The following is a 27231-nucleotide window of genomic DNA, read 5'->3' on the forward strand; positions in this document are numbered from 1 at the left end:
CCAGTCCTCAGGTGTCAGCCTCTGGAATAGCTACGATTACAGTTAGGAGCCCCTGGCACCTTTCAGGCTCTTGTTGTTGACATTAAAACAGACAAAATAATTAATTTTAAATTCTCCCAACACAGTTTCACAGTCTCTTATGTTAGACCATGTAAGCAAGATGAGAAATGCTTTCCTAAATTAGAACTTTTGCATGCTGTTTTCTCTGCTCATGAGATCAATTCTCTTTCTTCAGTGCATGCTACACTTAGCAAAGACTTAAGGGTACTTATTTTGGGTAACATTTGCCCTATCATGTCATGAGCTTCTCGAGAACCAAGGCCTGTCCTGTTTACCATGGTAACTGCATTGTTGACAGAAAAGCCTGGCATAGAATTGGCATAGCCTGGCTCTCTATTGTGTAAGAGATAAATGAATGAATAAATACAGTGATGTATAATTCACAAATCCATGAAATAGTTCTGTATTTCATTTGAAGCAAAACTTCAGTATAAAAACATTCATTAGGCAAAAAATATCTATCTGAAAAAGTCCACATTTTTATGGACTAGAGAGAACATGAAAGTTATACTGTCAATAAAATAGGTAACAGTATTCTTATAATCTCACAATATTTTAAAAGTACAGGATATATCCTGAAAATTTGCTTAAACACATTTAAAAGTTGTTCCAATAAATGATAATGATTTGAGAATGTTTAACCTTTCTGTAATATTGTGTTTCTAAGTTAGCTAATTTAATTCTATGTTTCTAAACCTGGTACTTCTGTATTCAACCTATAGGTGAGGCAATGCCCAATAATCTTTTCTTTCTAGATAAACAGAAAATGAACAAAATATAAAACATTACTGTCATTGTCCTTTAATTAAAAAGCAAGTGACTGTGATGTAAACGATGTGCTATTTCCTGCTGTAAGTAGGGAAACAACACAGATTCCTGGGCTTCAGAAATGAACGTATTTTGTGCCATATTTAACAATTTATATAACACTTGATACCATTGTCTTGAAAGTAACCCTGCCATAAGTCTTTAAAGCAATCTGAAACACTCTGATACAGAAACATAGAGCTCGGTATGATTTTTTTGTTACTTTTTCTTTGCAAACCATATTACACATTTTTTTAAATTTTTTTTGCCAGTCCTGGGCTTGAGCTCAGGGCCTGAGCACTGTCCTTGGACTTCCTCAAGGCTAGAGCTATACCACTTGAGCCTCAGCGCCACTTCTGGCTTTTTTCTATATGTGGTACCGAGGAATCGAACCCGGGTCTTCATGCATGCTAGGCAAGCACTTTAACCACTAGGCCAAACTCCCGGCCCTACACATTTTTTTAAATATCAGAAATATTGTTATAGTTTGATGGTTAAGTATGGAGCCAGACAGATAATCTTACCACTATTTACCAACATTGTAACCACAGACAAATGTGGACCGAAGTAGGTCACAGTGACCTCAACTGAAAAATGAAATAGTAAAAAATAGTATTTTTGCAGGGTTCATAATGATTCAGTGAAATGATCTTCAGAAAGGCCTTGGCTGAGGCCCTGATGTCTCAAGACCAGCTGAGGAAGAGCACTGACATGAGTACCTGCATGGTTCCCAGCACCATCTAGTCAGTGGACAAATGGATCGGATTGCACCTTACAATAGTTTAAACTTCTGACTCCAAGAATGTCTGGTAGACCAGGTACATATGCAAACGCCTTGTCCATGCAGCAGACCAAAGATTACACCCAGTGCAGAGCAAAGTAAACAGTGAAGGAATGGAGGAAGGGGCAGAGGGAGGTAGAGAAAAAAAAGAAAGGGGAAATGGCGCTGTGGTTCAAGGGGTAGGGCGGTACCCTTGAGCTGAAGAGCTCAGGGACAACCCCCAGGCCCAGAGTTCAAATCCCGCGACTGGCAAAAAAAAAGGTAAAAAAAAGAAAGAAAGAAGAAAAGAAAAAAGGCAGGGCAAGGGTTAATTACGGAAAAAATATACATAAACAGAATTGAATATCTTTCAAAATAGAAAAGTATAGATATAGATGCTATTTGCATTTTAATAAATGAGTTATAGTAGTCAAGGTTGTCTGGGAAAGGGCTGAAAAGAATGGAAAGTAAGAGCGTTAAAGATCAGCACAAGACAGGCACCGTGGCTCACACCTGTAATCCTAGCTACTCAGGAAGCTGAGATCTGAGGATCCCAGTTCAAAGCCAGCCTGGGCACTAAAGTCCATGAGACTCTTATCTCCAATTAACCACCAGAAAATCAGAAGTGGCTGTGGTTCAAGGGGTAAAGTGGTAGCCTTGAGCTGAAGAGCTCAGGGACATCCACAACAGAAAGAAAGAAAGAAAGGAAGAAAGAAAGAAAGAAAGAAAGAAAGAGAGAGAGAGAGAGAGAGAGAGAGAGAGAGAGAGAGAGAGAGAGAGAGAAAGAAAGAAAGAAAGAAAGAAAGAAAGAAAGAAAGAAAGAAAGAAAGAAAGGAAGAAAGGAAGAAAGACAGGAAGGAAGGAAGGAAGAAAGGAAGGAAGGAAGGAAGGAAGGAAGGAAGGAAGGAAGGAAGGAAGGAAGGAAGGAAGGGAGAAAGAAAAAAAGAAAGAAAGAAAGAAAGAAAGAAAGAAAGAAACAAAGAAAGAAAGAAGGAAGGAAGGAAGGAAAGAGAGAGAGAGAGAAAGAAAGAAAGAAAGAAAGAAAGAAAGAAAGAAAGAAAGAAAGAAAGAAAGAAAGGAAGGAAGGAAGGAAGAAAAGATCAGCAATGTCTAAGAGTTAGGTGAAGGAGGCAGGCCCAGCAAAGGAAATTAGGAGTAGGATAGGAAGGTTAAATGAAGTACATAGAAGCATGAAATGAAAGCCAAGAAGTTAGAAGTGCTATGAAATAGGCATAGTTCGACCAGGTACAGTGACCGGGCCACTAGAGAGGCTAAGGGAGGGGCAGGGGGTGTCACATCTTCAAGGCAAGCCTGGGCTTCTTAGTGTGATTCTCATCTCAAAATTTTAATTGAAAAAAGGTCAAGATCAAATACTAGAGTGAGGTGAAAATCAGTATTAAAAAGAAGGTCCCTGTGTTTGTGAGGTAAGAGTTCCTCTGTGAAGGCATGGTGGTTCACATTTGTAATTCTACTTACCCAACAAGTGGAGCTTGGGAGAATCCCGGTGTTCAGCCAATCAGAGCAAGAATTTCATGAGATAGACATCTTAAGAAATACCCGAGGAATAGGAGACACACTAGGTCGAAACTTTCTTAATAAGGATCAAGAATCACAACAAATCAGAGAAAGGCTGGATAAGTGGGACTGCATTAAACTGCAGAGCTTTTGTATGGAAAAGGACATAGCTAGTAAACTAATCAGGAAGCCTACAGAGTGGGAGAAGATCTTCACCAACCAAACAACGGACAAAGGCCTCATATATAAAATATATCAACAACTCAAAAAATTGAATCACTCCAAAACTAATCTCTAAAGTAACAACCATCCCATTAAAAGATGGGCCACAGATGTCTCTCAGTTGATGAGTGGATCAACAAGATGTGGTATTTATACACAATGGAATTCTATGCTGCTGTAAGAAAGAACTACATCACCCCATTTGTAAGGAAAGGGAAAGATTTAGAAAAAATCATATTAAGTGAAGTAAGCAAGACTCAAAGGAACATAGGCTCAATGGTTTCCCTCATTTGTCATAATTAGTAGAAACCATGGTCTCTCCTACCAGAGATTTGCAATAGAGAAAAACCTAGATACATAAGGCCATACAGTATGATGCTAAATGAAAGGACCTCTAGGATATAAAAACAAAAACCATATAATGAGTAATTGTTGTCCTTAATGTACTATGTTACTGCTCATCTCTTTTGCCATCCCTTGGTTATCTCACATTGTTACAGTATTTCACCTCGTTATCTGATATATTGGATAAATGTGTATTTAGTTATTTGAAATTGGATAGGGAAGGGGGAAAACAAGATGAGAAGTGTGGGTGAGGGGAGGGAAATGGGGACCAAGACATGAGAAAGGGTATCAATGTATGTGAAGTAATGTACCTTCTATCTGGTGAATATAATGTAACCCTTCTATTAATTACAATAAAATATATGAAAAAATAAAAAAAAGATGGGCCAAAGACTTAAAGAGAGTCTTCTCTGAAGAAGAAACAAAAATGGCCTATAGACACATGAAGAAATGCTCAACATCTCTGGTCATAAAAGAAATGCAAATCAAAACAACCCTAAGATTCCACCTCACTCCAGTTAGAATGGCCAGGATCAGGAAAACTAATAACAACAGATGCTAGAGGGGATGTGGCCAGGAGGGATCACTACTACACTGTTGGTGGGAGTGCAAACTCGTTCAACCACTATGGAAAGCAGTATGGCAGTTCCTCAAAAGACTAAACATAGAGCTCCCCTATGACCCAGCAATTCCACTACTTGGCATTTACCCAATCATCCAGAAACAAAGGCATACTAAACCCACTAGCACAACAATGTTCATTGCATCACTATTCACCATAGCAAAGATATGGAACCAACCTAGATGTCCCTCAGTTGATGAGTGGATCAACAAGTTGTGGTATTTGTACACAATGGAATTCTATGCTGCTGTCAGAAAGAATGACATCACCCCATTTGTTAGGAAATGGAAAGACTTAGAAAAAATCATATTAAGTGAAGTAAGCCAGACTCAAAGGAACTTAGGCTCAATGATTTTCCTCATTTGTCATAATCAGTAGAAACCTTGGGCTCTCCTAGCAGAGATTTGCAATACAGCAAAACCTTGATACATAAGGCCATATAGTATGAAGCTAATTGAAAAGACCTCCAGGATACAGAAACATAAGCCATATAGTGAATTATTGTTGTCCTTAACGTACTATGTTATCTCTCAGCTCTTTTGCTGTCCCTTGGTTATCACATACTGTTACAGTATCTCACTTTGTTATCTGATATATTGGATATATTTGTATTTGGTTATTTGAAATCGGATAGGGAAGGGGGGAAAACAAGATGAGGGGTGGGGGTGTGGGGGAGGGTAGTGGGGACCAAGACATGTGAAAGGGTATCAATGTATGTGAATTAATGCATCTTCTATCTGGCAAATATCATGTACCCTTTTATTAATTACAATAAAAAATATATTAAAAAAAGAAAAACCCAATGGAATGGCATATGGCTGTCATCCCAGCTACACAGAAAACACAAAGAAGAGGATTATCATCCAGGATAATGCTGGCAATTACTTGATAGCCCATTTTAAACATAATTGCAAAGAAGGGCCAGAAGCATGGCCTACTGGTAGAGTGCTTACCGAGTATGCACAAAGCCCTGAGGTTGATTCCTCGGAACTCCATACACAGAAAACACCGAACGTGGCGCTATGGCACAAGTGGTAGAGTGGTAGCCTTGAGAAATATCAAGGACAGTGCCCAGGCTCTGAGTTTAAGCCCAAGGACTGGCAAAAAAAAAATAAGTGAAAAGAAAAAAAGGAGGAGTCTGAAGGTGTGATTCAAGTGATATAGCATCTACCTAGCAGACAAGGCCTCTAGCTTCAATGTTTGTATGCCCAAAGGAAGGCACTCATTTGTAACTTCACAAGAGTACGTACCTGAGACAGAGGGCTTAGTTACAGGATACCAAGCACAGAGGAGGAAATATGGTAGAGAGAGCTTGAGTCCAAGACATAGACAGGCCCAAATTCCAGCTCCACCAGGAACGATTGTTAGATTGTTCAACTTTTGTGTACCTCTGTTCATTTGTAAGCTAGAACTAATAGCAGTGAAAACCTCATGTGGTTGTTTGGAACTTGCACAAACCTAACTGCGTAAACCACTTAGTATAAAATGCTGAGCACTGGGAAGTTCAATAATATATCTATTGGTTCAGAACAGGAAATGTGAGCCACAGATATTTTATGCATAAAGGTAATGAGATGTCTACAAAAGCACAGGGCTGGGCACAATGGCTCATGCCTGTAATCCTAGCTACTCAGGAGGCTGAGATCTGAGGATCAAGGTTCAAAGCCAGCCCAGGCACAAAAGGACCTGTGACTTTTATCTCCAATTAATTAACCTCTAAAAAACAGGAAGTGGGGCTTGGCTCAAGGGTAGGGTGGTAGCTTTGAACTGAAGAGCTCAAGGACAACACCCAGGCTGAGTACAAGCCTCATGACCCACAAAAGAAAAGCATGGGGCTACAGAAACGGGAGCCAGCAGACTTACAGTGGACTAATGTGATCTGTATTTGTCATCCAAATGTTAGAAAACTGTCATCGCTACAACTTCCCACCACCACATCCTCTAATCCACAAAGTTAGACACACTGGAATAGAGACTACAAAAAGGTACAAACATTCTTTCTAGTTTTCTACAGGCCACAATGCCCCAAAGAAGATAGATAGTCTCTACCTAATTAAGCATCAAAAAAAAAAAACATTGAAGGAACTGAAAATGTATCAAATCCCTAGAGAGGCAAGGGAATCTGGAAAAGGTAATTGTTAGCCTATATGCTTTCAGTGGCAAGTATAAAAGATGGATAGGAATAGATGCTCAGTGGTAAAAACTAGTCCATCTACCTTGACATCAAATATTTCGTGATTTGATACCAGCACTCCATCTGCAGCCAACACTGAGAATCTCAGAGATGGACAGAGGCCTATAAAAATTAAAGAGAGAAAAAAAAATTAAAGAGAGATGAGAACAACACTACAAATCAGACGACGAGCTTCAAAAGGAAAATCAATGTATCTTTGCCTAACATTGGAATGGAAATTGAGAAGGCAGTATAAATAGCTTACAAGTTGGGGCCAGAGACATAGAGAAGGCAAGAATGATTTTTACTTCATGGGCTGATGACATTTGTTCACATCTTGACAGAGATATATCCTCTGAAAGAGAACCTTACCTGAGTGCCGGTGAGGCTGCACTCCAAAAGGAATGAAATTAGTATGTCAAAGAGTGATCTACATTCTCGTGTTCACTACAGTACCAATCACTATAGTCAAGATATTTGATTAACCTAATATCAATAATGGATGGACAGAAATGATGTGGAATGCTATCTAGTCTTTAAAAAAAAAGAAAATCCTGTCATTTGCATCAACACAGATGAATTGGAGATCAGTATGTTATATGAAGAAGTCAGGCACAGAACACCCAATCCTGTATGATCTCATTCACATGTAGAATCTAAAAAAGTCAAACTTACAAGAATAGAGAGTAGAGTAGTGGTGACCAGTGATATAGACAGGGAAAGATTTTTTTATCAAAGGATATTGTTTCAGGTAGAAAGGAGGTATAAATCTGTGAGATCTATTGCACAATGAAGTGAATATAATTAATAATAACTCATTGAATATTTCAAAATAATTTAAGTGCTCTTACTCCAGAGATATACATAATTGACATGATGAATTCACCAACTAGCCCATAATCATTAAATATATGTATATGTATGTGACATACATATATCACTATGTATGTATATAACATTGTATGCCATGTGTACTTTAAATAAAACTCAGCTTTTAAAAAAAGTTCTTCCTACATAGTAGCTAGCAAAACAGAAGCAAAGGACTTATTTTATAAAGCACTGTTTATTTTGTTTATTGAAAATGTCCATTTTAAAAGTATTTAAAATAAAAACAAGTTAGAAAATTTGAACTCGTGTAAGAAGGAACATGACAGAGAAGAAACGGAAAGGCCTCTAAGGGTAGCAGTTTAATTACAGAGTAACAGGAACTCATTTATAGAGTACTGTAAACAACACAACTATGGAGACGCTGCTGTCGGTTAACATGGCTTCATTTCCTTTATATTATTTTTAGTGTGTAAGCGCAGACAGCACTCTGCACAAGCTTCAATACCGAGTACCTAGGGCCTCTCATCAAAAGGGCCAAGTTCCAGAAACATGCATATGTACATATGACTTTAAAATAATGACCTTTCACTATCATAAGCAATCAACTAAAGTACTGTAATCACACAAAAAATGTTTCCTATGGATATAGTTTGTACATTTATTGCAAGCTATTGACTAAACCACACATACAGGGAAGATACAACGATCTGGATAGCATTTTTTTTAATTGTTAGGCAAGAGATGTTGTATCTAAACAGAATAGCTGTTCTTAGAAATCCTCTTTCAAAGATGGCTGTGTGTGATTGGCTGCTTTTGAACTGCAGGAACTATTTATTTGCTGTGGATGCTGAAACATTTGCTGCACAGGAGGCAGACTTAACCCATGCCATGAAGTTATGAACCCTCAAGATCCTCAGTACCAGAAAGAAAAGAAAAGGCTCTTCAGCAAGCTGAAGGTTTCAAGCTCCAAATGTGGTTCTAAAAAAAGCCCACTAACCCCAACATCTACCAGCACCCATCAAATACATCTGTAAGATAACGTGTATCTGCTTATTGACTTTCTGCATCTGTAGTGATGTTCTCCATCTGGCCCCATGTCCCCTTTTGGGGGAGGAGGAGTGGGCTGGCTGTACTTCTGTCCTACAGTCTTGACTCATCCTGAATTGTGCTAAGGTTTTGGATGTGACACTTGCCTAAACATGATTTCTCAGAGTTCTCATTTCTGAGATACTTACAAAGTAGATGGTCAGTAAGCAACTTGAGCAAACCATCCCCTCCAAATAATTAGTGGCCATAAGAGCCATTTCATTTTGTATATTTTCAAAAACTGGAGAACAGCATATTTGTTTCCAATAATGCTGAGTCCTCCTTGAAAGATGTTGATTATAATGATTCTCCTAACTTCTCACAGCATAAGGGGGAAAGCAAAAGTGAATGGAGGGGGAAAGCAAAAGTGAATGGATGCTGTCTTTTGGGGCACAATAATCCTCTCAATGCAAGTGGTACGGAAGGCAGAAAGGTTGCCATTGGAATACGTCATGTAAAGTAACTGCTCACAGTCTATGCGTTTTTCAACAGTAAGCAAAGCACATACATACTAATCTACACACCATTTGGTATGGTTGGCTAAAAGTACTGGGGAAATAGAAAACTTACACACTTAGGCAGAAGGCAAAGGGTCATGCACCGGGAAGGACGGCTCAGCTCTGCTACTGAAGGGGAGGACTGCCCAATGCAATTCACTGGTGGATTGGGGTTCAGTACCAATGGCCAGAGCTTCTGCCCCACCGAGGTGAAATGTACACTTTTCAGAGTCTTAATAAATGGGGTAGCAATTTCTTTTGGACGTATCACTGAAGGGTGGTGTGTGCCTGTCCAGAGTAGGACATGTGGACATTTGATAAAGGTATTAATATTTCACCTACATAGTCATAACTCAGGAAGATTTGTCTTCCATCAAGTAGGTACCGTAAGAAGGGCTAAGGGGTTTCTGGGTACAGGAAAACATAGAGGGAAACTTGGGTTCATATTTAATATACCATAGCCAGCTGCTTTAAGACAATAGCCAGCCCAACACACATGACCAAGGGCAATGGCTATTACAAAAAAAAGGGAAAAAAGCCAAAAAAAAAATAACTGCAACTACAACAAAAACCATGAAAGGAAGGCCATCTGAAAGCTTTGGCTTTCCTGCTCTGAGTTACTGGCAAAGATTTTGAGGCTTCTTCGACCACCACTTTTTGCTTTGTCCTCTAGGCTGAAAAACAAACGAATGATAACCAATAACCAAATGACAACACATAACTAAGCAAACACACATATGTATGTGCACGCACACACACATACACACACACACACACACACACTCACACTAACAGAGTGGGTGAGAGTCAAACAACTACAACAACAACAAAAAAAAAAAAAACAAAGGCCAAAAGAAGTGAGCAAATTGAGTCAAATCATTCAACTGGACATTTCAAGATGGGCTGAAGGCACACTGCCCAGCGACACAGAGTTCGTTATGGAAGAACAGAAGTCTTGCTACTGGATTCAGCTCGAATGCACTCATCTGCTTGCTTTAACAGTCTCCGAACCAACTTTTCTAGGTCCCTTCTTGACTTCAGTTCTTCTTCCAGGCATTGCTTCATTCTTTTATTCTCCTGTGATGGAAAAGATTTGATCACTTCCTGCTCCTTCTCTTGGCCACTTTCACTGCTAATGAACTATACTTTCCTCCCTTGAAATCCTTCCTTCCGGTTTGAAGACAAGTCACCCACTTGATTCTCCTGCCTAACTCTGACCAGCCTTTGGATTCTTCTGTGAAATGTGAGCCTTCTCTGGAGCAGGGCCTTCCACTTCCACTTTTCTTTCAATACAAGGGTCTATTAATGGTATTCTCCAGTACTAATGTCATCCCCTGAGCCCACAGTCCCAATGGGAGCTACCTAGTTCAATCTAAACAGATTGAACTAAGTACCTCAAAGTCATTAAATCCTAAAATAAACTCAGCATCTCCTCCATCATCCCTAAACCTCCTTCTACATTTCCTAATCCCTGTGAAGACTATCATAACAACTACACTATCCAGGGAAGTAGATTTGTCTTTAATGCTTGCTCTCCCTGACAGGTGCCAACTGTGTAACATGCCTTCCTTTACATCCACTCTCTTTTCCATAGCCTCAATGGCCAACCTGGATTTAGAAACCCACAGTGCCTCCACTAGAAATTGCTTGATTTCTCACCCCTGTCCATCCTGCTCTTCATCACCAAGTACTCAGTCTTTGCATCCACACAGAGTGGGCATTCAGGAACACTGAGGCCTCATCCCCAGTGGATCCACAAAGCATGACTTAAATTCTCTTTACATTTACAGACTTATGAATGTCTTGCTTTTCCTATATTTGGGTTATAGATGCCAAAGGCAGGGGAAAATCAGAACAAACTTTGGATCCTATTGCAAAATGCTAAATAGCAAGCCTTGGTAATTTTAAACTCAAGGGCAGATGATTTTTTTTTGCCAGTCCTGGGCTTGAGCTCAGGGCCTGAGCCCTGTCCTTGGACTTTCTCAAGGCTAGAGCTCTACCACTTGAGCCTCAGCACCACTTCCGGCTTTTTTCTATGTATGTGGTACCAAGGAATCGAACCCGGGTCTTCATGCATGCTAGGCAAGCACTTTAACCACTAGGCCAAACTCCTGGCCAAGGGCAGATGATTTTTTTTAAAAAATCAATAAAAAGGTACCTCGAGGACACAAGGGAAATACCAGTCTGTCCTCATCACCCTGCTCCTGGATCTTTCCTGATATCATTTCCCAACAGGGAGGTGAGGAACACAGAGTGGTTGTGTCATCTGAGAAAATGTCTGTATTTCTTACCTGCTTCAATTCTTTGACTTCATCCTTCAGGGCATAAACAGTATCAACAAGGGTCCTAGAACAAAAAGAAAATTCAGAGATGAATGGCTAACATTTAACTTTGTAAAAGTGCAGATCCTGGCGCAGCGCTGCTGGCTCACACCTGTAATCCTAGCTTCTGAGGAGGCTGAGCTATGAGTACCAAGGTTCAAACCAGCCCAAGTAGGGAAGTCCATGAGACTCTAATTAATCAGAGAAATGGCCAAATATGGGCGTTGTGGCTCTCAAGTGCTAGCCTTGAGCAGAAGGAGCCCATGGACACCACTCAGGCCCAGAGCTCAAGCCCCTGGACCAGCAAAAGCAAAAACAAGTGCAGATCCTGGAAAGCTGTGGATTTTCTAGCTGATGGGAAATGGTACTGCACTGAATGTTCCTCACTTGCTCAGCAGTCAGGGGAGAACAACCACCACCCAGCCTCATTCCATGCCATGGCATGGTCCCTTTCTCCACCTCCCTTCTCCTTTAAGTCTTCCCTCCAGCTGTGTGGCCAACAAAAACAAAAACAAAAGACTTGGAGCCAAGTGTGAGTGGCGCACACCTGTAATCCTAGCCACTCAGAAGGCTGAGACCTAAGGATTGTGATTTGAAGTCATCTCAGGCAGGAAAGTCTATAAGACTCTTATCTCTCATTAACTAGCAAAAAGCTACAAATGGAGTTGTGGTTCAAGTGACAGAGCACCAACCTTGAGTGGAGAAAGCTCAGACATAGCATCCAGGCCCTGCAGTCAAGCACTAGTAACTGGCTCAAAAAATAAAAAGAAAAGAAAAGAAAAAAGAAAGCAAGAGACATGGGCCATAAAAAACTTTGCTTTTTTAGCTTAACATATACTGATTTTTAAAAAGCTATACATTTACAGTATAAAGCATGATGTTTTAATATATTTTACAGCATGAAGTAGTGCCCACAATACACCTAATTCATCATTAGTAACCTCATAGTCACCATTTTGTATGTCTGTGTGTGTGTGTAACTGTTTTGTGTGCGCATGTGCTGAGAGCACTTTAAAAACCTCTCTGAGCAAATTCTAAACATGTAGGACATAATTCACTATAGTTACTTATTATAATTACATCTCCAAAAATGTGTTCACTTTGCATAAGCAAAACATTGTGCCCTTTGACCAATACAGCCTAATTTCCTCCATCCTCTCTCAGCCTCAGGAAAACATCACTGTACACTGCTTCTATGATTTGAATTTTTTGATTTTATTGTAGGGATGATGTACACAGGGGTTATAGTTGTATTTATCAGGTAGTAGGTACATTACTTCTTGAACATTGTTCACCTTTCCCATGTTTAACTTCCCTTTTCCTCTCCCACCCCCTCCCACTCATCTCGTCTTTCCTTTACTTTCCCTTTTTATGATTTCAATTTCTTAAGATTTCTTTGCATCCTAACCTTTTTATTTCTGTAGCTTTAGTGCAGGATAAGTATTATTTCATGGTAATGAGACTGTTGTACAGGCAAGGCCTTAAGACATGTCACACTCTCTGACCCCATATGACTTCACATGACACAACGTCAAGGAATTATTTCTGAAAATCTCATATACCACCGGAGAAAACGACAGAGGAACTGGGTACTGTTAGTGTGAAACTCTTGTCCCCAACCAAGCATCCAAAAGCTGGATGTGGAAATGTGGCTGCCAAATTTGAGTGGAAGACCCAAACCCCAGTACCATCATGCACACACACACACACACACACACAGCCAACAAGGGATACAGTGCCTTGGCCATGTTGTGAAAGTGTTTCCTCAGCAGCTCTTTCAAAACACAGTGTATAGAGCTAGGCTCTGCTTCCTCATCTTCTGACAAGTTTCTATTTCCTCTCTTGATCCTGGTTTTCTTGCATAGAAAAGGAGGATAAAATCCAGGTACTGGTAGCTCATACCTATAATCCTAGCTACTCAGGGAGCTAAACTGTGAGGATGGAAGTATGAAGCCAACTTGGAAGGTTCATGAGGTTCTTATCTCTAATAAACTACTCAGAAAAAGCCAGAAGTGATGCTGTGGTTCAAGTGAGAGAGCACAAACAGGCTGAAGGAAAGCATCTAGGGCTTGGGTTCAAGCCCCAGGACTGGCTAAATACATAAATATAAATAAATAAATAAATAAATAAATAAATAAATGCCAGCAGGCTAACACCACATTTCCTGAAGCTCTCACAAATTGTGAAGCTCAGTATCAATAATAGCATAATTATATAACTAATTCTATAATGGTATCTGTCACTATTGCAGTGTATACTTACTATATTGGATCATACCACAGTCATGAGAGTATGACTGCCATTTGATGGATGAGGAAACAGGCTCAGGGTGCAGATCATATAGAGAAGAAGTAGTGGAACTGAGAGCTAAACCAGGCCCGTTCTTCTCTTGTACCCAAGTACTTTACAATTTTGGCATCTCACTTCACACATCGGATGTAAAAATACATTGATGATGCCAAGCACTGTGAAACGTGCTAGCCTATGCAGACTCAGCCCTGACTTCAGAAATGACTCAAGTTGAGGCAAATGAATTATTTGCTGCTTTGTGTTTGTTTTGTAAGTCATAGGTATTTCACCTTGATTTTCCCCCTTAGGTCACACACATTACTATGAAACACAGACCAATGGGGAAAATGTGGGAGACATTGGCTCTTGTGGGTGGGAAATCAGCATTCTCGCCTTCCTAGCCATTAGAAACCCATCCAGAGCAGCGGTGTTGGCAGATGTTCCTCAGCTGCGTATGCTACAGGGGAACTGGCTACTCTGCACCACTCTGGCCCACTGCTTCGCTTCCCATCCCCCTTCTCTGTGCTGCAGGTCCAATCACATGCTTTGCAAAGAAGACGTCATTCATGTGTGCCCTATGAGACCTCCAATGCAGTCCCCTAGACAGGCCAAGGAAAAGGATCATCTGCTCTACTCACTTTTCCTCAATGACAGTCTGGCCATTGCTTTTGGTTTCCTCGATGATGAGTTTTTCTTCCTCCGGGAGTAAGACTTGTGGAACAGAATCTTTGCGGGCACCTGCAGAGGGTTGCAAGACAACAGGGGAGTTACTAGCATAGACTATCAAAACTCGGATCTGTTCCTTTCCACTACCATTATCGCAGGACCTTTTTTTTTTGGTCAGGATAATGTATAGAGGGGTTACAGTTACATTCGTCAAGTAGTAGGTGCATTACTTCTCACACATTGATTCCCTTTCTCATGTTTGTGTCCCCGTTTCCCTTCCCCCACTTCTTCCCAACCATCTTACTTCCCCCTCTTTCCTTTCCTATTTCAAATAAACAAATAAACATATATATATACATATATATAATATACCAGGTAACAAAGTCGGATACAATAAAAAATATGAGACTAAAAATATGAGGGCAAAAAAAAAAGAGAAGAGAAATCACATAGTACTTTAAGAACAACAATCACACAGGATATCACAGGGACTTTCTGCCTAGAGTGCTGCAGCCTTATATTCAGTAGTTAGTTGGCTAAGAATATATGTTGATGACATTTTCCTGACACAAGAAATTTTAATGTAACAAGGCCAGCAACTGGCTGCCCTCAATCTCAAGATCCAATCCTTCTCCATTTTGCCTTATTCAGAGCAAAGTGCTGACCAGTGATTGTACTGTGTCTGCAAGCCTCAGGGAGTGACACACTATCCCAGGCTCTGCTTTTCCATTATTAGTAGGGATCAGGTTGAAGGTAGCACAAGCTTAGGAGCCATCAAGGCTGAAAAGGCTTCCAAAGCATCATTCTTGCTTATTTGTTCTCTTTATTTTCCTCTAAGGGCATGGAAGGTAACTGAAAAGTTTTGACGTCCACTAGAGTGTGGTTAGAAAATTATCAAAACCACAGGGCTAGCCGGGTGCCAGTGGCTCACACCTGCAATCCTAGCTACTCAGGAGGCTGAGATTTGAGGATCACAGATCAAAGCCAACCGGGGCAGGAAAGTCTATGAAACCCTTATCTCCTATTAACTGACAAAAATGTCATAATTGGATTTGTGGCTTTAGTGGTAGAGCACTAGCCTTGACCAAAAGAATCACAGGGACAGTGCCCAGGCCCTGAGTTCAAGCCTTAGAACCGGCAAAAATCCAAAACCAGAAAACAACATAGGCCTTCACCATTCTCTTCTCAGACTGTCTCTAAGTGTCTCTAAGGGCCCAATCCTTGGTTCTCCAGAGTCCCTGGACTAATCTCTCCTAGGCCAATGTCCTTCAGAGGTGTACACACTCATTGCCTTTCATCTGATCACTTCTTTCCTGAGGTCAAGTGTTGTCTTCACTTTCCCCAGGGACTAGCACTAACACTGGCACTTAACGAGTGGACAGAAGACTGACTGACTCAAGTGAGTGTAGCAAGAGCCAAGACATTCAATTCTGGAGGAAGGCAAAATTTTGGCTGAAGGGAAATAGTCTGCCATGTGCCTGCCCACATGGTATTAGATACTTGTCATATGCAAAAATGAGGCAAGGGAGGAGGAGCAAAAGCATTCATGTCTCTTTATGCCAGAATGTATACTCTGTCTTGTCTCCACTAAGTAGAAGTATGGATTCTACTGAGGTGGAGAATAATGCTGAGGAGAGTCGAGGTTAGATTTTTTTGTATGAGGGCTGCTGCCTCTGATGTCTCCTGTCGCCTCCTTGTTCCTAGCTTTCATGATAAAGAAAATAAAACTGTTGTCATTTTCCTCTCTTGACTCCTTGTAGCTTATAATCAGCACTGTGATACCTGAAGCCACAGCTAGGTTTTGTGTGTGAAACAGTTAAGTGTCCCCTCTTCATGGTAAAACATATTGGCTTCCACATGGGACACTTTTGATCCTGGTGATCTGACAGACGTACTGCTTTGGAAGAGTATGTCAAGGCAGTCACTTGGGAATTCCTTTCCGAACTAAGTGATTGGTCAGTGGCTATTCCAAGGAAAGCATGATGTGGTATTTGTGTCTTATCCAGATGTGTAAAAAAAAATCTCATAGCCGAGCACTGATGGATCACCCCTGTAATCTTACCAAATAAGGAAGCAGAGATCTGGGGATTATAATTTGAAGCTAGCCCTGGCAGGAAGGCTATGAGACTCTTATCTGCATAAATCACAGAAAACTAGTTAAGTAGAGCTGTGGCTCAAAGTGGTAGAGCACTAGCCTTAAGCGAAAGAAGTTTAGGAAAAGCACCCAGGCCCCGAGTTTAAGCCCCATGACCCTCAACATAAAAATCTCACAAAAAATATGGCATTCTGAATGTCTGGGAAAATGGAAGACATAAGTCAGGTGCCTTGGTTTTTCAAACACTCAAGATTTCACCAGGAGACATTATCTAGCTCTCAAGTCACTTGGGCGAAAACATCCTCACATAAGAGCCCTGTGATAAATTTCAGACATTTTTCTAAAATAGTCCTAGCAGAGGATCACAGTGGTCAATAGCTATGTCCATGTGATCATATAAGATGATGCTAAATGAAATCAACTTTTCTTTGTTGTTCTTAATGTGCTTGTGAACTTATTTCTTTTTTTTTCTTTTTATTTTCTTTCCCTTCCGGTCATGGGGCTTGAACTCTGTGGGCTGAGCGTTGTCCCTGAGCTCTTCATTTCAAGGCTACCGCCCTACCCTTGAACCACAGTCCAACTTCCCATTTTCTAGTGGTTAATTGGAGATAAGAGTCTCACAGAGTGCCCTGGCTTTGAACCGTGATCCACAGATCTCAAATCTAGCTAGGATTACAGGCGTGAGCCACTGTGCCTGGCTTTCTTTCACTGTCATTATTTATCCCCTGTCAGTCACTGTAATTGGTTTTGGTACCCTGTGTCTTGTATGTATGCTTATCTGATTTGGGAAAGGGAAGAGGAACAACAAACTGATGAGACAAAGGGTGAACCAGTGCAACAGCAATATTCACAAGACAATATGTTGGAAATGATCTTTACATCTTGGGTGGGGTTGGGGGAAGGGAAAGTAGGAGGAAAACAAGGGATGGGTAACAATATTTAAGAAGAAATGTACTCACTACCTTATGTATGTAACTATAACCTCTCTGTACATCACCTTGACAATTGAAAAATAAAATTTCAGACATTTTAAATAACCTCTGCTCTACAGCTACATTTCCAGATTTTCAGAGCAACTTTGAAACTGAGTCTGGTAAAACATTGCTCGCTTAAATATGCAACTGATCAAAGATAGTATTTTGACTTCCTTTCCAAATCTGCCTATAAGAAGATTAGCATCAGTTCACAGACACAGGAACTCTCTGGGTTCTTTCATTCTTAACTAGTGCTGCTGAAAGTATCTATGTACTTCAAAAAAGAATGACTTTTTAAACCTGTTTTCATTTTTATCACCTCCAACTTTTTTTCCTCTTGCATCTCTTTCTGGGTGAAATGCAACAGTGGGTAAATAAACCGTTGTTCGCTAAAAAAAAAAAAAAAAAAAAAAAACCACCTTATCTGAAAGCTGCAGGGTTATACTGTTCCTTGTACCAAGTCATCTGCTTTCTACACCCCGAAATCCTGTTTGTACTGCTTTACTTTTTCCAAGAGGCAAATGAGCAGTGATGAAGACACAGCATACATTAGAGAAAGCGGTCTGAGGGTGCCTACTTGAGCCATTACCTGGTTGGAAATTGGCGCTGGTGCAGTAGGCTTCGATCACCTTAAGGATCTGAGCATCTTCTTCCAGAGCAGCCGTACCTGTCAAATGGAATTAGCAATGGCTTTTCACAGATATCCAGCTCGTACTTTCCAAATAATGCAGTACACTGCACTACCTTTTCCTAGCCGAGTTTGTGAGAGGCAGGCGAAAGAGCTACTTAAGGCTCAAAATGGCAACCCTGCAACAGCTCTGTGAGAAACCTCAGTAAACTCAGCCCAAATTGGGGCATGATTCTGAGTACCACAGCTCTGAACAGGGATCCTGTGAGTCATCTCTTGGAGGCCAATATCAAAACACTGGGTTCGGGTCTGGTGTCAGCTCTTATTCAGTACACCATTGCCTTCTTCTCCTCTCTGTTTCAAGGTTCATCTTCTTTACATCCCCATTAATCACGCCCATCTTTCCAGCCAGTACTGCTTCCTACTTCTTTCTCTTCCCTTATCCCTTCCCCAACTCAGTCTCGAACTGACTGGATGGTAGCATTCCATTAATAAGTTCATATGGACACCCTCAAGTATGAATGGGGTGCAAAAGTTGCAGTTCAACAAAGATTTATCCAAACTATTTTTCAGTCATATACACAGTCCTGACCCCTCTTTACAAGACGTCACTGACTACATATGTCCCAAGGTACATTATTCACAGTTTTAGAGTAAAATACATATGCAAAGTCAGACAGCCCTAAATAAAGCTTTACTTTCAGAAGTCGGCAGGCCCGTTGCTTGGCTAGATGAGAATCTAATGAGCATTACACTTCCAGAAGGATTTCAGCCTTCCAGTCTAAATCTGTTTCTGCTCAGGAAAATATCTTAGGCCTCAGAAAGAAGGAGAAAATGTATCTATAGCAAATGGATACCCTCAGTGATTCTAAATTAGTAGGGGGTTGAAATGTTCTGCATCATGAAAATGCCTAAAATGACAGGAAGTACAGCGGGAGGCAGCCTATTCAAAAATCTTAGAGGTGACCAGACTTTTCCATGTGTCTTCCCAACAGATGATGCTGAGAACAAATTGCTCTAATTATCTGCTTTTAAAAAAATGCTCATGGTAGTTCATCCATAAATAACTTTCAGAAAGTACAAAGCACATACTTTTCCTAATCACATATTCCTCCTCAGATGTTTTTCTCTCAGTCTTCCTTTTATGAAGAAACTTCTTCATTGTTTTGGGGCTTTTACTAGACTCCTGTAAGAATAAAGTTTTTAAAATTGAAAGTGTCCTCCAATTATGAATTGAAATAGAACCAATGAAATTAAATAAAATGCTTCTTTGTTATGTTGACAGTTAAGAACATATCAAAACTTAGTACTATACACAATAAAATGGATCCAATAAACTCTAGAAATGTTAAAAAATTCAGCTAATCCTACAGAGATGGAATAAGAATGTCTTAGGGTACTTTCTGCAAAGAAAGTATTAGATACCAATCTTAGAATCCTAGTTCTTACTTTGTTAACCACTGATATATCTTTATGGAAATTAAATAACGTTTGTAACTAACATTGTATTTATCTCCTTTTCTAAGAGCTTCAAAACTATTTAAATGAGATTTCTTTATAGCATTCCCACAAAAAATTTAATTTCTGTGTGTCAGATGGGAAAATTAAGGCAGAGAAACCAAAGTCAAAGGAAAGAATTTCTTGATAAATAATTTGTGGTTAAGAACATAACCATAGCTAACCTTATGTATATATGTATAAACCATAGTTTTTAATTAACAGACCATAGAAATGGAAATTAATTTGCTTTTTCCATACGAATAAACACCAAATTTAAAAAATATGTTCATTGTCAACATTCAAATAAACATATCAGAATTTTACACTTAGGAAAAAACCCTCATGCTTCTTTGTTCTAGTCTTCTATACAATCTATATATGGGATAAGCAGATAATAATTAGTACCTTAAAATATATATGAAATAAGCTGGGTACCAGTGTTTCAGGCCTGTAATCATACTACTCAGGAGGCTAAGATCTGAGGATTTCAGTTCTTAGCCATCTTGGACAGAAAAGTCCCCTGAGACTTTTATCTCCAATTAACCACTCAAATATGGATATGGAGCTATAGCTCAAAGTAGTAGAGCACTAGCCTTGAGGGAAAAGAGCTCAGGGACAGAGCCCAAGCCCTGAGTTCAAGTCCCCAAATCAAAAATGTATATGAAACAAAGAATGCAATATCCTTCACTTAGCCACAGTGATACACTCAGACTTGAAAACAGACAAGACATGAAAAACTCACAAGTGACAAAAATGGACCAAAAATAGGATTTTTAAAATAGGAAAATTGGCATTTTAAGGTAGTTCATATACAATGGCATTTATATATATATATCTCACACAAGCCTGCCTTTTGAAGAAAGTACTTACATGTCAAAATTGTATCTTCATATTTAAGCCACTAGTTACAACAAGGGACAAGACAATAAGGAAAAGCTCCATTCAAAAGGTTACAGAACCAAGATGAGTGGTAGGGGGTAGGGAGAAGGAAAGGAAAAACATGGGAAGGGGTAACAATGTTCAAGAAGTAATGTACCCACTACCTGATGAATATAACTGTAACCCCTCTTTATAACACCCCGACAATAAAACAAAAAAGGTTACAGCACAACATAATGTCACTGTAAGCCAAATATATCATTCTACCCTTACCTTTAAGATATAAGACATCCTCTAAAATGAATATGTAAAGAAAGAGAAGATGAACGTGAGAGATCGATGGTTATAATGACCAAATCCATTTATCAATAATTCTAAAACAACATTTGACATGTTAGTGTTATCATAAATGACACAGAAAGAATATCATCACATTTCCCACATTTGTTTCAGATGCAATATCATCATGCAAAAATTCAAAGAATACAATTAATTCTGCACATGGTAACAAATACTGAAATACATACTACATAGTAAGAACACAGTAATCACTCTATTCCCAAGTCTTATGTTTCAGATCAGTGAAGTGAGGAATTAAATCATCTTTATCCTTTAACACTAACCCCAATTTGAATTTAGCAACTGACATCACAAAATATTCATCATCATCATTAAAAAGGGATAACAATGAATTAGCATTCCTGGATTAAATAATCAAAGAAGAAAACTGGATGATTACAGGAATTTCACACTGATTTCTAAGAGCAAATCTTGGGACTATTTCCTGGCCAAATTCTGAATAGAAGTATCTAATAGAACTCTACCTCATACATCAAATCTCCTACAATATCAGGTTGAAAGAATCAAAAAATTCTCCAGTGACCAATTATTCTATCTTTACTCCACTACAGCATGGAGGAAACTATCACAGCAGACACATGATGATTTAAAGCAAACCAGACTCAAAATTCAGCAATGCCTACATTATCAAAACATATTTTTGCTACAGTATCATATCCTGATTTTGAGCCAAAATTCTAAGGCTCATTACGTAACCATCACCAACTTAGTCTTCATGCAACAAGACCCATTTAAAGAGAAGCTTTTAATATTTGAGCCACTTTTCTGAAATCTGTAACAATCAAATATAAAAAAATACACTACATGGAAATGCCAACACTACATAGTTTTGGAAGCCGCTGATATTTCTTGACTGCAATTTCTAAAGAAAATAAACGACTACCTTAAAACCACAATACTAAGAAAAATCCACACTACCAAAATAGCAAACGTTCTACAAGGTTGCAGCTGAAAAGGCTTTCTTTAAAAAAACAAAACAAAAACAAACGACAAAAAAGACATTCCTTTCAGGAAATTCCTTGTTTTCCCTTTCCTTGTAGCAAATATCAGTTTCACAATTTAAACGCATAGCTCAGTCTCATATCACATTATTAATTTGGTTTAATAGACCAAAATGCTCCAAAATGCAGAATTGGATCAGTTTGAGGGGAAATTCAACTCTTAATAAAATGGTTCTTGTTTTAGGTATATTTGCATGGTTCACTAATTTAAAGAAGGAATATAATCATGTAAATTTAAAGCAGAGGCACTTTAGGAAGAGACAAGGAAATGCAGTTAGTGAATATTCAATAAAGAATTGTAGCTGGGCAATGGGGAAGAAACAAAACAAAAGTCACTACATCTAGCAATTCAGAAATTATTCACATATACCACCTATCAGGAATTCTAGTGCACTCTTAATGAACTATTTGCAATGAGCTACACAACTTTATACCACGTATAACAAAATTACCTCTTTATAACCTAGTGCTGCTGATGGTCTAAGTGGAGGTGCAGGTCGTAGACAGCTTAAACTCCATGGCTTTATAATTTGAGGAGGTTCCAAGGGTCCTCGAAGTTGTCCAGTGGAGCTAAAAGACTGAGAAAATATCTGATGAGATGTTGGCAATCTGCTGTCTGAATCCAACCTTAAACTACAGTAAGAGAAAACTCAGCCATTGGGCCAGGAGTTTGGCCTAGTGGTAGAGTGCTTGCCTAGCATGCAGGAAGTCCTGGGTTTAATTCCTTGGTACCACATATCCAAAAAAAAAAAAGCCAGCAGTGATGCTGTGGCTCAAATAGTAGAGCGTTAGCCCTGAAAAAGCTCAGGAGTAGTGCTTAGGCCCTGAGTTCAAGCCCTAGGGCTGGCAAAAAAAAGAAAGAAAGAAAACTCAGCCATAGGAAGAAAAAGATGGCAAGAATCTCCAGTTTGAGAATAGGCCCATTCACGTTCCCTCCACCCCCCCTCCCTTCCTTCCCTCCCTCTCTCTTTTTTCTTTTTGCCAGTCTTGGGCTTGAGCTCAGGGCCTGAGCACTGTCCTTGGGCTTTCTCAAGGCTAGAGCTCTACCACTTGAGCCTCAGCACCACTTCCAGCTTTTTTCTATGTATGTGGTACCAAGGAATCGAACCCGGGTCTTCATGCATGCTAGGCAAGCACTCTACCACTAGGCCAAACTCCCAGCCCCTCCCTCTCTCTTTTTTTGTGAATTTCATTCAAGTCAGATTTCCTTTTTCCTCTATAAGGGAGGAAAATGGAGTACTAGGTAACATCTAAGTCTAACGGTGTTCAGAACTCCGTTGGATGCTCAAATAGAAGCTATTTCATGAGGAGAAAAAAAAATCCCCAACATCAACTTAGCAAAGTGAAGTAACTAGCAAGTCATTGACAAAGAAGTAAACAGAGATTTTATGTCCAAGTCCCTATTTCCCCCACACCACACAACACTCAAAACAGGAATTTTGGCATCACTGGTTGGAGTGCTAAGAGAGAGAACACAGCATATCGTCCAGTTCTCTTAATAAGCACAGTAAAATCTCATCAATTCAAATACAATTAATTCTAAATTGGTAAAAACTCAGAGAAAAGCAATGTTAACAGAACCTTAGAAAGTAACCTTAGTAACCTTGGGAATGCGACAGCATGAGGGAAATACGTGGAGATGTGTAAACACTCAGAGAAGGAACAAACTCTGAGCACGTTATGAATATGAGAATTAATAGCCACTGAATGAATCTCATTTATTTGTAAAATATCTTAGCAGAATTTCTGGTTAGAAATACTTGGACAGGGGCTGGGAATGTGGCCTCGTGGTAGAGTGCTTGCTTAGCATGCAGGAAGCCCTGGGTTTGATTCCTTAGTACCATATATACAGAAAGACCCAGACTGGTTCTGTGGCTCAGGGGTAGAATGCTAGCCTTGAGAAAGGCCAAGGACAGTGCCCAGGCCCTGAGTTCAAGCCCCAGGACTGGCCAAAAAAATACTTGGATAGCACTTAGTTTGACTATCTGAATGCTATCAAATAGAATTGAATATTTCTTTTTTTTTTTTTGGTCAGTCATGGGACTTGGGACTTGAACTCTTGCCCTGGGTGCTCTCTCTGAGTTCTTCAGCCCAAGGCTAGCACCCTACCCCTGGAGCCACAGCGCCACCTCTGGTTTTCTGGTAGTTAATTGGCAATAAGAGTCTCACAGACTTTCCTTCCCAGGCTGGCTTTGAACCGTAATCCTCAGATCTCAGCCTCCTGAGTAGCTAGGATTACAAGCATGAGCCACCACACCTGGCTAGAATTGACTATTTCTAAGGGGAAAAAAAAGGAGGGGCTTGGGGATAGAACCCAGGGCCTTGAATATGGAAGGCCAATGGTCTATTTGTAAACTATACCCTTAATTACAAGATTTGTTATGAATTTGAATGGGCTTCCCAATGACAAATCAGAATTAATGAGGTTTAACTGTACTTCAGAATATACAAATATAGACTACTCAACATCAAAGGACATGCTTGTAGCTTCTTGTCATTTGTGAGCCTCAATAATTCACAGGCTGTACAAATGGACTACTTACAGAATGAGCACTACACGATGATGATGAGGTTTTCGATAATGAACTGCAAGAGGTGGGTCCTCTGGTTAGTCTGTTCAGGTGCTCTAACCAGTCCTGGAAGTCCTGGTTGTTGTTGCAATGGACCACAATTCTCTCTATTACGTTACCTGTATCACCCAATGAATGCGAACATTTCAAAATACAAGACGAGGAACAAAGGGTAAGACAAACCATTGAGTTTCTTTCATTCAAATACATTTTGAGCTGGGCGCCGGGGCTCAGGCCTATAATCCTAGCTCCTTAGAAGGCTGAGATGTAAGGAGCATAGTTTGATGCCATCCCAGGTAGAAAAGTCCCCATAAAAGCTCTTATCTCCAATTAACCACTGAAAAACAAAAGCTGGTGCTGTGGCTCAACTGGGAAAGTGTTAGCATTGAGCACAGAGACTTGGGGACAGCACCTAGGTCCTGAGTTCAAGATCTACAACTGACAAAAACAAATACATTTTGAGCAACTACGACTTGGATATTTAGTTTTAGGCATCTGCCTACCTATAGAATATCCTTTTCAAACTTTTAGGTTAGGAACAGATAAGCTGTGTTAATACATATATGAAATGTTAAATATGTTTTCTAGCTAGTTCATAGCTTCAAATGAGAATATTGTACTAGTTCTCCAGGTATCAAAGTCAGAACAAGACCCAAGTAAAGCCATCTACAATCTACAGGCAAATAGAAAAACCTTAAGCTTCTTATCGAGAAACACACGTGCCAATAGGAAGTCAGCGCCATTAGCCCAGACCTCACTAGTGTGCCATATCACTGCAAAAAAAGTGTTACTATTACATGTCAACCTTAACAGGCCTGGCAAAAGGAATAATAGTCCAAAATATCAGGGAGCCTTATCAAGCCATGGAATTTTGTTGAATTTGTGAAGAATGTACTTTTCAGCCTTTTTAGAAACCAAACCAAGTCTTGCTAATGCATACGTTGATAAGATTGCTGATAGAAGTCCATGGACTAGATGACAGAGAGGAAGACAAAAAAATCACATTTATACCCACCATTTTGTTATTCTTTAGCTCTCACATGCAGCTCTTACTCAAGAGAGTATTGAAACAAATGGCAAAGCTGAGGCCTTTAAATGACCCAGAGACTTCAATGTTCTGTACCCTACTTATTCCAGGCAATGTAATACAACTTTACCATTTCCATATAAAACTTGCTCATGGATTATATAAGAGAAAATAATAGCATTTACTTATTTAAACTTCAATTCATTCCAAAAGTGATTTGAAGTAGCTACATGAAAAAAAAAAAGAGAAAATTGCCTACCTGTGATTTCAAATGCCCAGTCATTTCCTTCGATGTCATCTAATCTACTCACTGCTATTCCTGCTATTGGTATTTTTCCCTATGAGAAAAGAACATTCCCATTAATTCTGTGATAAAACACATTTCTCTAAGACTTTTGACCCTCTCAGGAATCACTGCTAAATTAGGACTAGACATGTTTGTCAAGTCTATCAATAATATTCCTATTGTGAATTTTAGCCAGAAAAGAAGGCAACGGGGTGGAGGAGGGGAATTATGGGTTGTAACCAGCTAACACATCCTAAACCATAAGATCAAGATTTTCAAGACAGTTTATTTTTCTTACATATTTTTACATGAATCAGCAAGCAAAGGAAAAGCTCAGATTTCATGGAAATTAATAAAGGCCAAGCCTTGGTACAACAGGCAATATTGTCATAATACTCTATATCCTGGACAAAAACAGAAGGAAGTGTAATTTCCTGAGGACTTTAGTGACTTGAATGTTGGAAACTCAAAACAATATGATGTGGCTGAAATAAGACAATTGTAGAAAGTGTCAGTTTTCTATTGTCTCAGCTATAAATTATATGAACCTGCCAAAAGTTGCTGCCAATTTATTCAATAGTAGACTTAGATTCCTATTTACACATTCAAAACATAGCTTGTAGGCACAGATTCAAAACAAACTGATACCAATATGAGGTTTTTGATTTAAGGAACATATGTCCTTATAAGCTGTTTAATTTTTTAAAAAGGGTCAGGGCATTCTGCCTTTGCTGGTGAGAGCTTTTAATGTCATACTGGAGATATCACACCTGGACAGATGCCTATTTTCAAAAGATTCCTGCTACTTGCTTTATATGAAATCTACCAACCTGATAGATGAAACCACTCATCCGATGACTCGCAGATAACATTATCAGGACATTTGAAAACAGCAAAAGGTACCGCTCCTCTTTGTCCTAAGGTAGAATGAAAAGAGTAAATAGAAAATAAAAATTGAACACATTTTTGCTTAGAAATTTCTGGAATCATTGCTTTGTAACACAGACCTTAATCAACCAAAAGGATAAAAGTTAATTTTTAAGAGAAAGTCAATAAAAAAGAGAAAGAAATTCAACCCCAAAGCATGAAGCTAGTTAAATTTTACTTTGAAATAGAAATATATGTGCCACCTCTCTCTCCTTCCTGAGAAGTGACAGTTTTTACAGCATACATCCTAGGCACAAAAGAAATTTGTAGGTTCCCAAAACAATACCATTTTCCTATGAGAAGTATCCAATTAAGTGTTTTCCAAAGACAGGAAACAAATTAGTTACTAATATGCAGAATAAATTTTATTCGTAAAATTAATGTAAGGACTAATAACCAGGATAGCTATTGTATGTATGTAAAACAAAATAGTAAACAGTTGTTTTTATTGTGTGGTTTTATTTGTGTGTGCCTCATGCATGCCAAGCCCATACTCTACCACTAGGCAACACTACCAGACCAATTTTATGAGTTATTTTTTTGACAATTGACATATAATAATTGTATATATTGAGCCAGGCATGTGACCTCATGGTAGAGTATATACCTATCATGCACAAAGCCCTAGGTTTGATTCCTCAGTATCACATTCACCGAAAAAATGCTAGCCTTGAAAAAGTCCAAGGACGGGGCCGGGAGTTTGGCCTAGTGGTAGAGTGCTTGCCTAGCATGCACAAAGACCCGGGTTCGATTCCTCGGTACCACATACATAGAAAAAAGCTGGAAGTGGTGC

General features: G+C 39.4%; 1 protein-coding gene across 4 annotated transcripts in view; it reads right to left on the reverse strand.

Moving 5' to 3' along the window:
• Positions 1-9773: 9773 nt before the first annotated feature.
• The window catches only part of Arhgef6 (Rac/Cdc42 guanine nucleotide exchange factor 6), a 129283-nt gene continuing 111825 nt past the window's right edge, over positions 9774-27231 (reverse strand). For 2 of the 4 annotated variants that reach the window (XM_090326542.1, XM_090326541.1), the window contains 10 exons: positions 26342-26428; positions 25485-25563; positions 24172-24317; positions 22081-22206; positions 20541-20561; positions 18981-19074; positions 17850-17927; positions 14164-14263; positions 11207-11261; positions 9774-9992 (listed from right to left, as the gene is read on the reverse strand). In XM_090326542.1, coding sequence (XP_090182668.1) covers positions 9852-9992; positions 11207-11261; positions 14164-14263; positions 17850-17927; positions 18981-19074; positions 20541-20561; positions 22081-22206; positions 24172-24317; positions 25485-25563; positions 26342-26428 — 927 coding nt within the window. In that variant the 3' untranslated portion in view covers positions 9774-9851. Of the gene's footprint in view, positions 9993-11206; positions 11262-11928; positions 11985-14163; positions 14264-17849; positions 17928-18980; positions 19075-20540; positions 20562-22080; positions 22207-24171; positions 24318-25484; positions 25564-26341; positions 26429-27231 lie in introns of all 4 variants that reach the window. The other 2 variants (XR_016533839.1, XM_090326543.1) reach the window with 2 other exon arrangements.

This window comes from Megascapheus bottae, chromosome X (genome assembly GCF_031878675.1).
Source record: "Megascapheus bottae isolate mThoBot1 chromosome X, mThoBot2.hap1, whole genome shotgun sequence".
In the NCBI taxonomy this organism is placed as follows: Eukaryota; Metazoa; Chordata; class Mammalia; order Rodentia; family Geomyidae; genus Megascapheus; species Megascapheus bottae.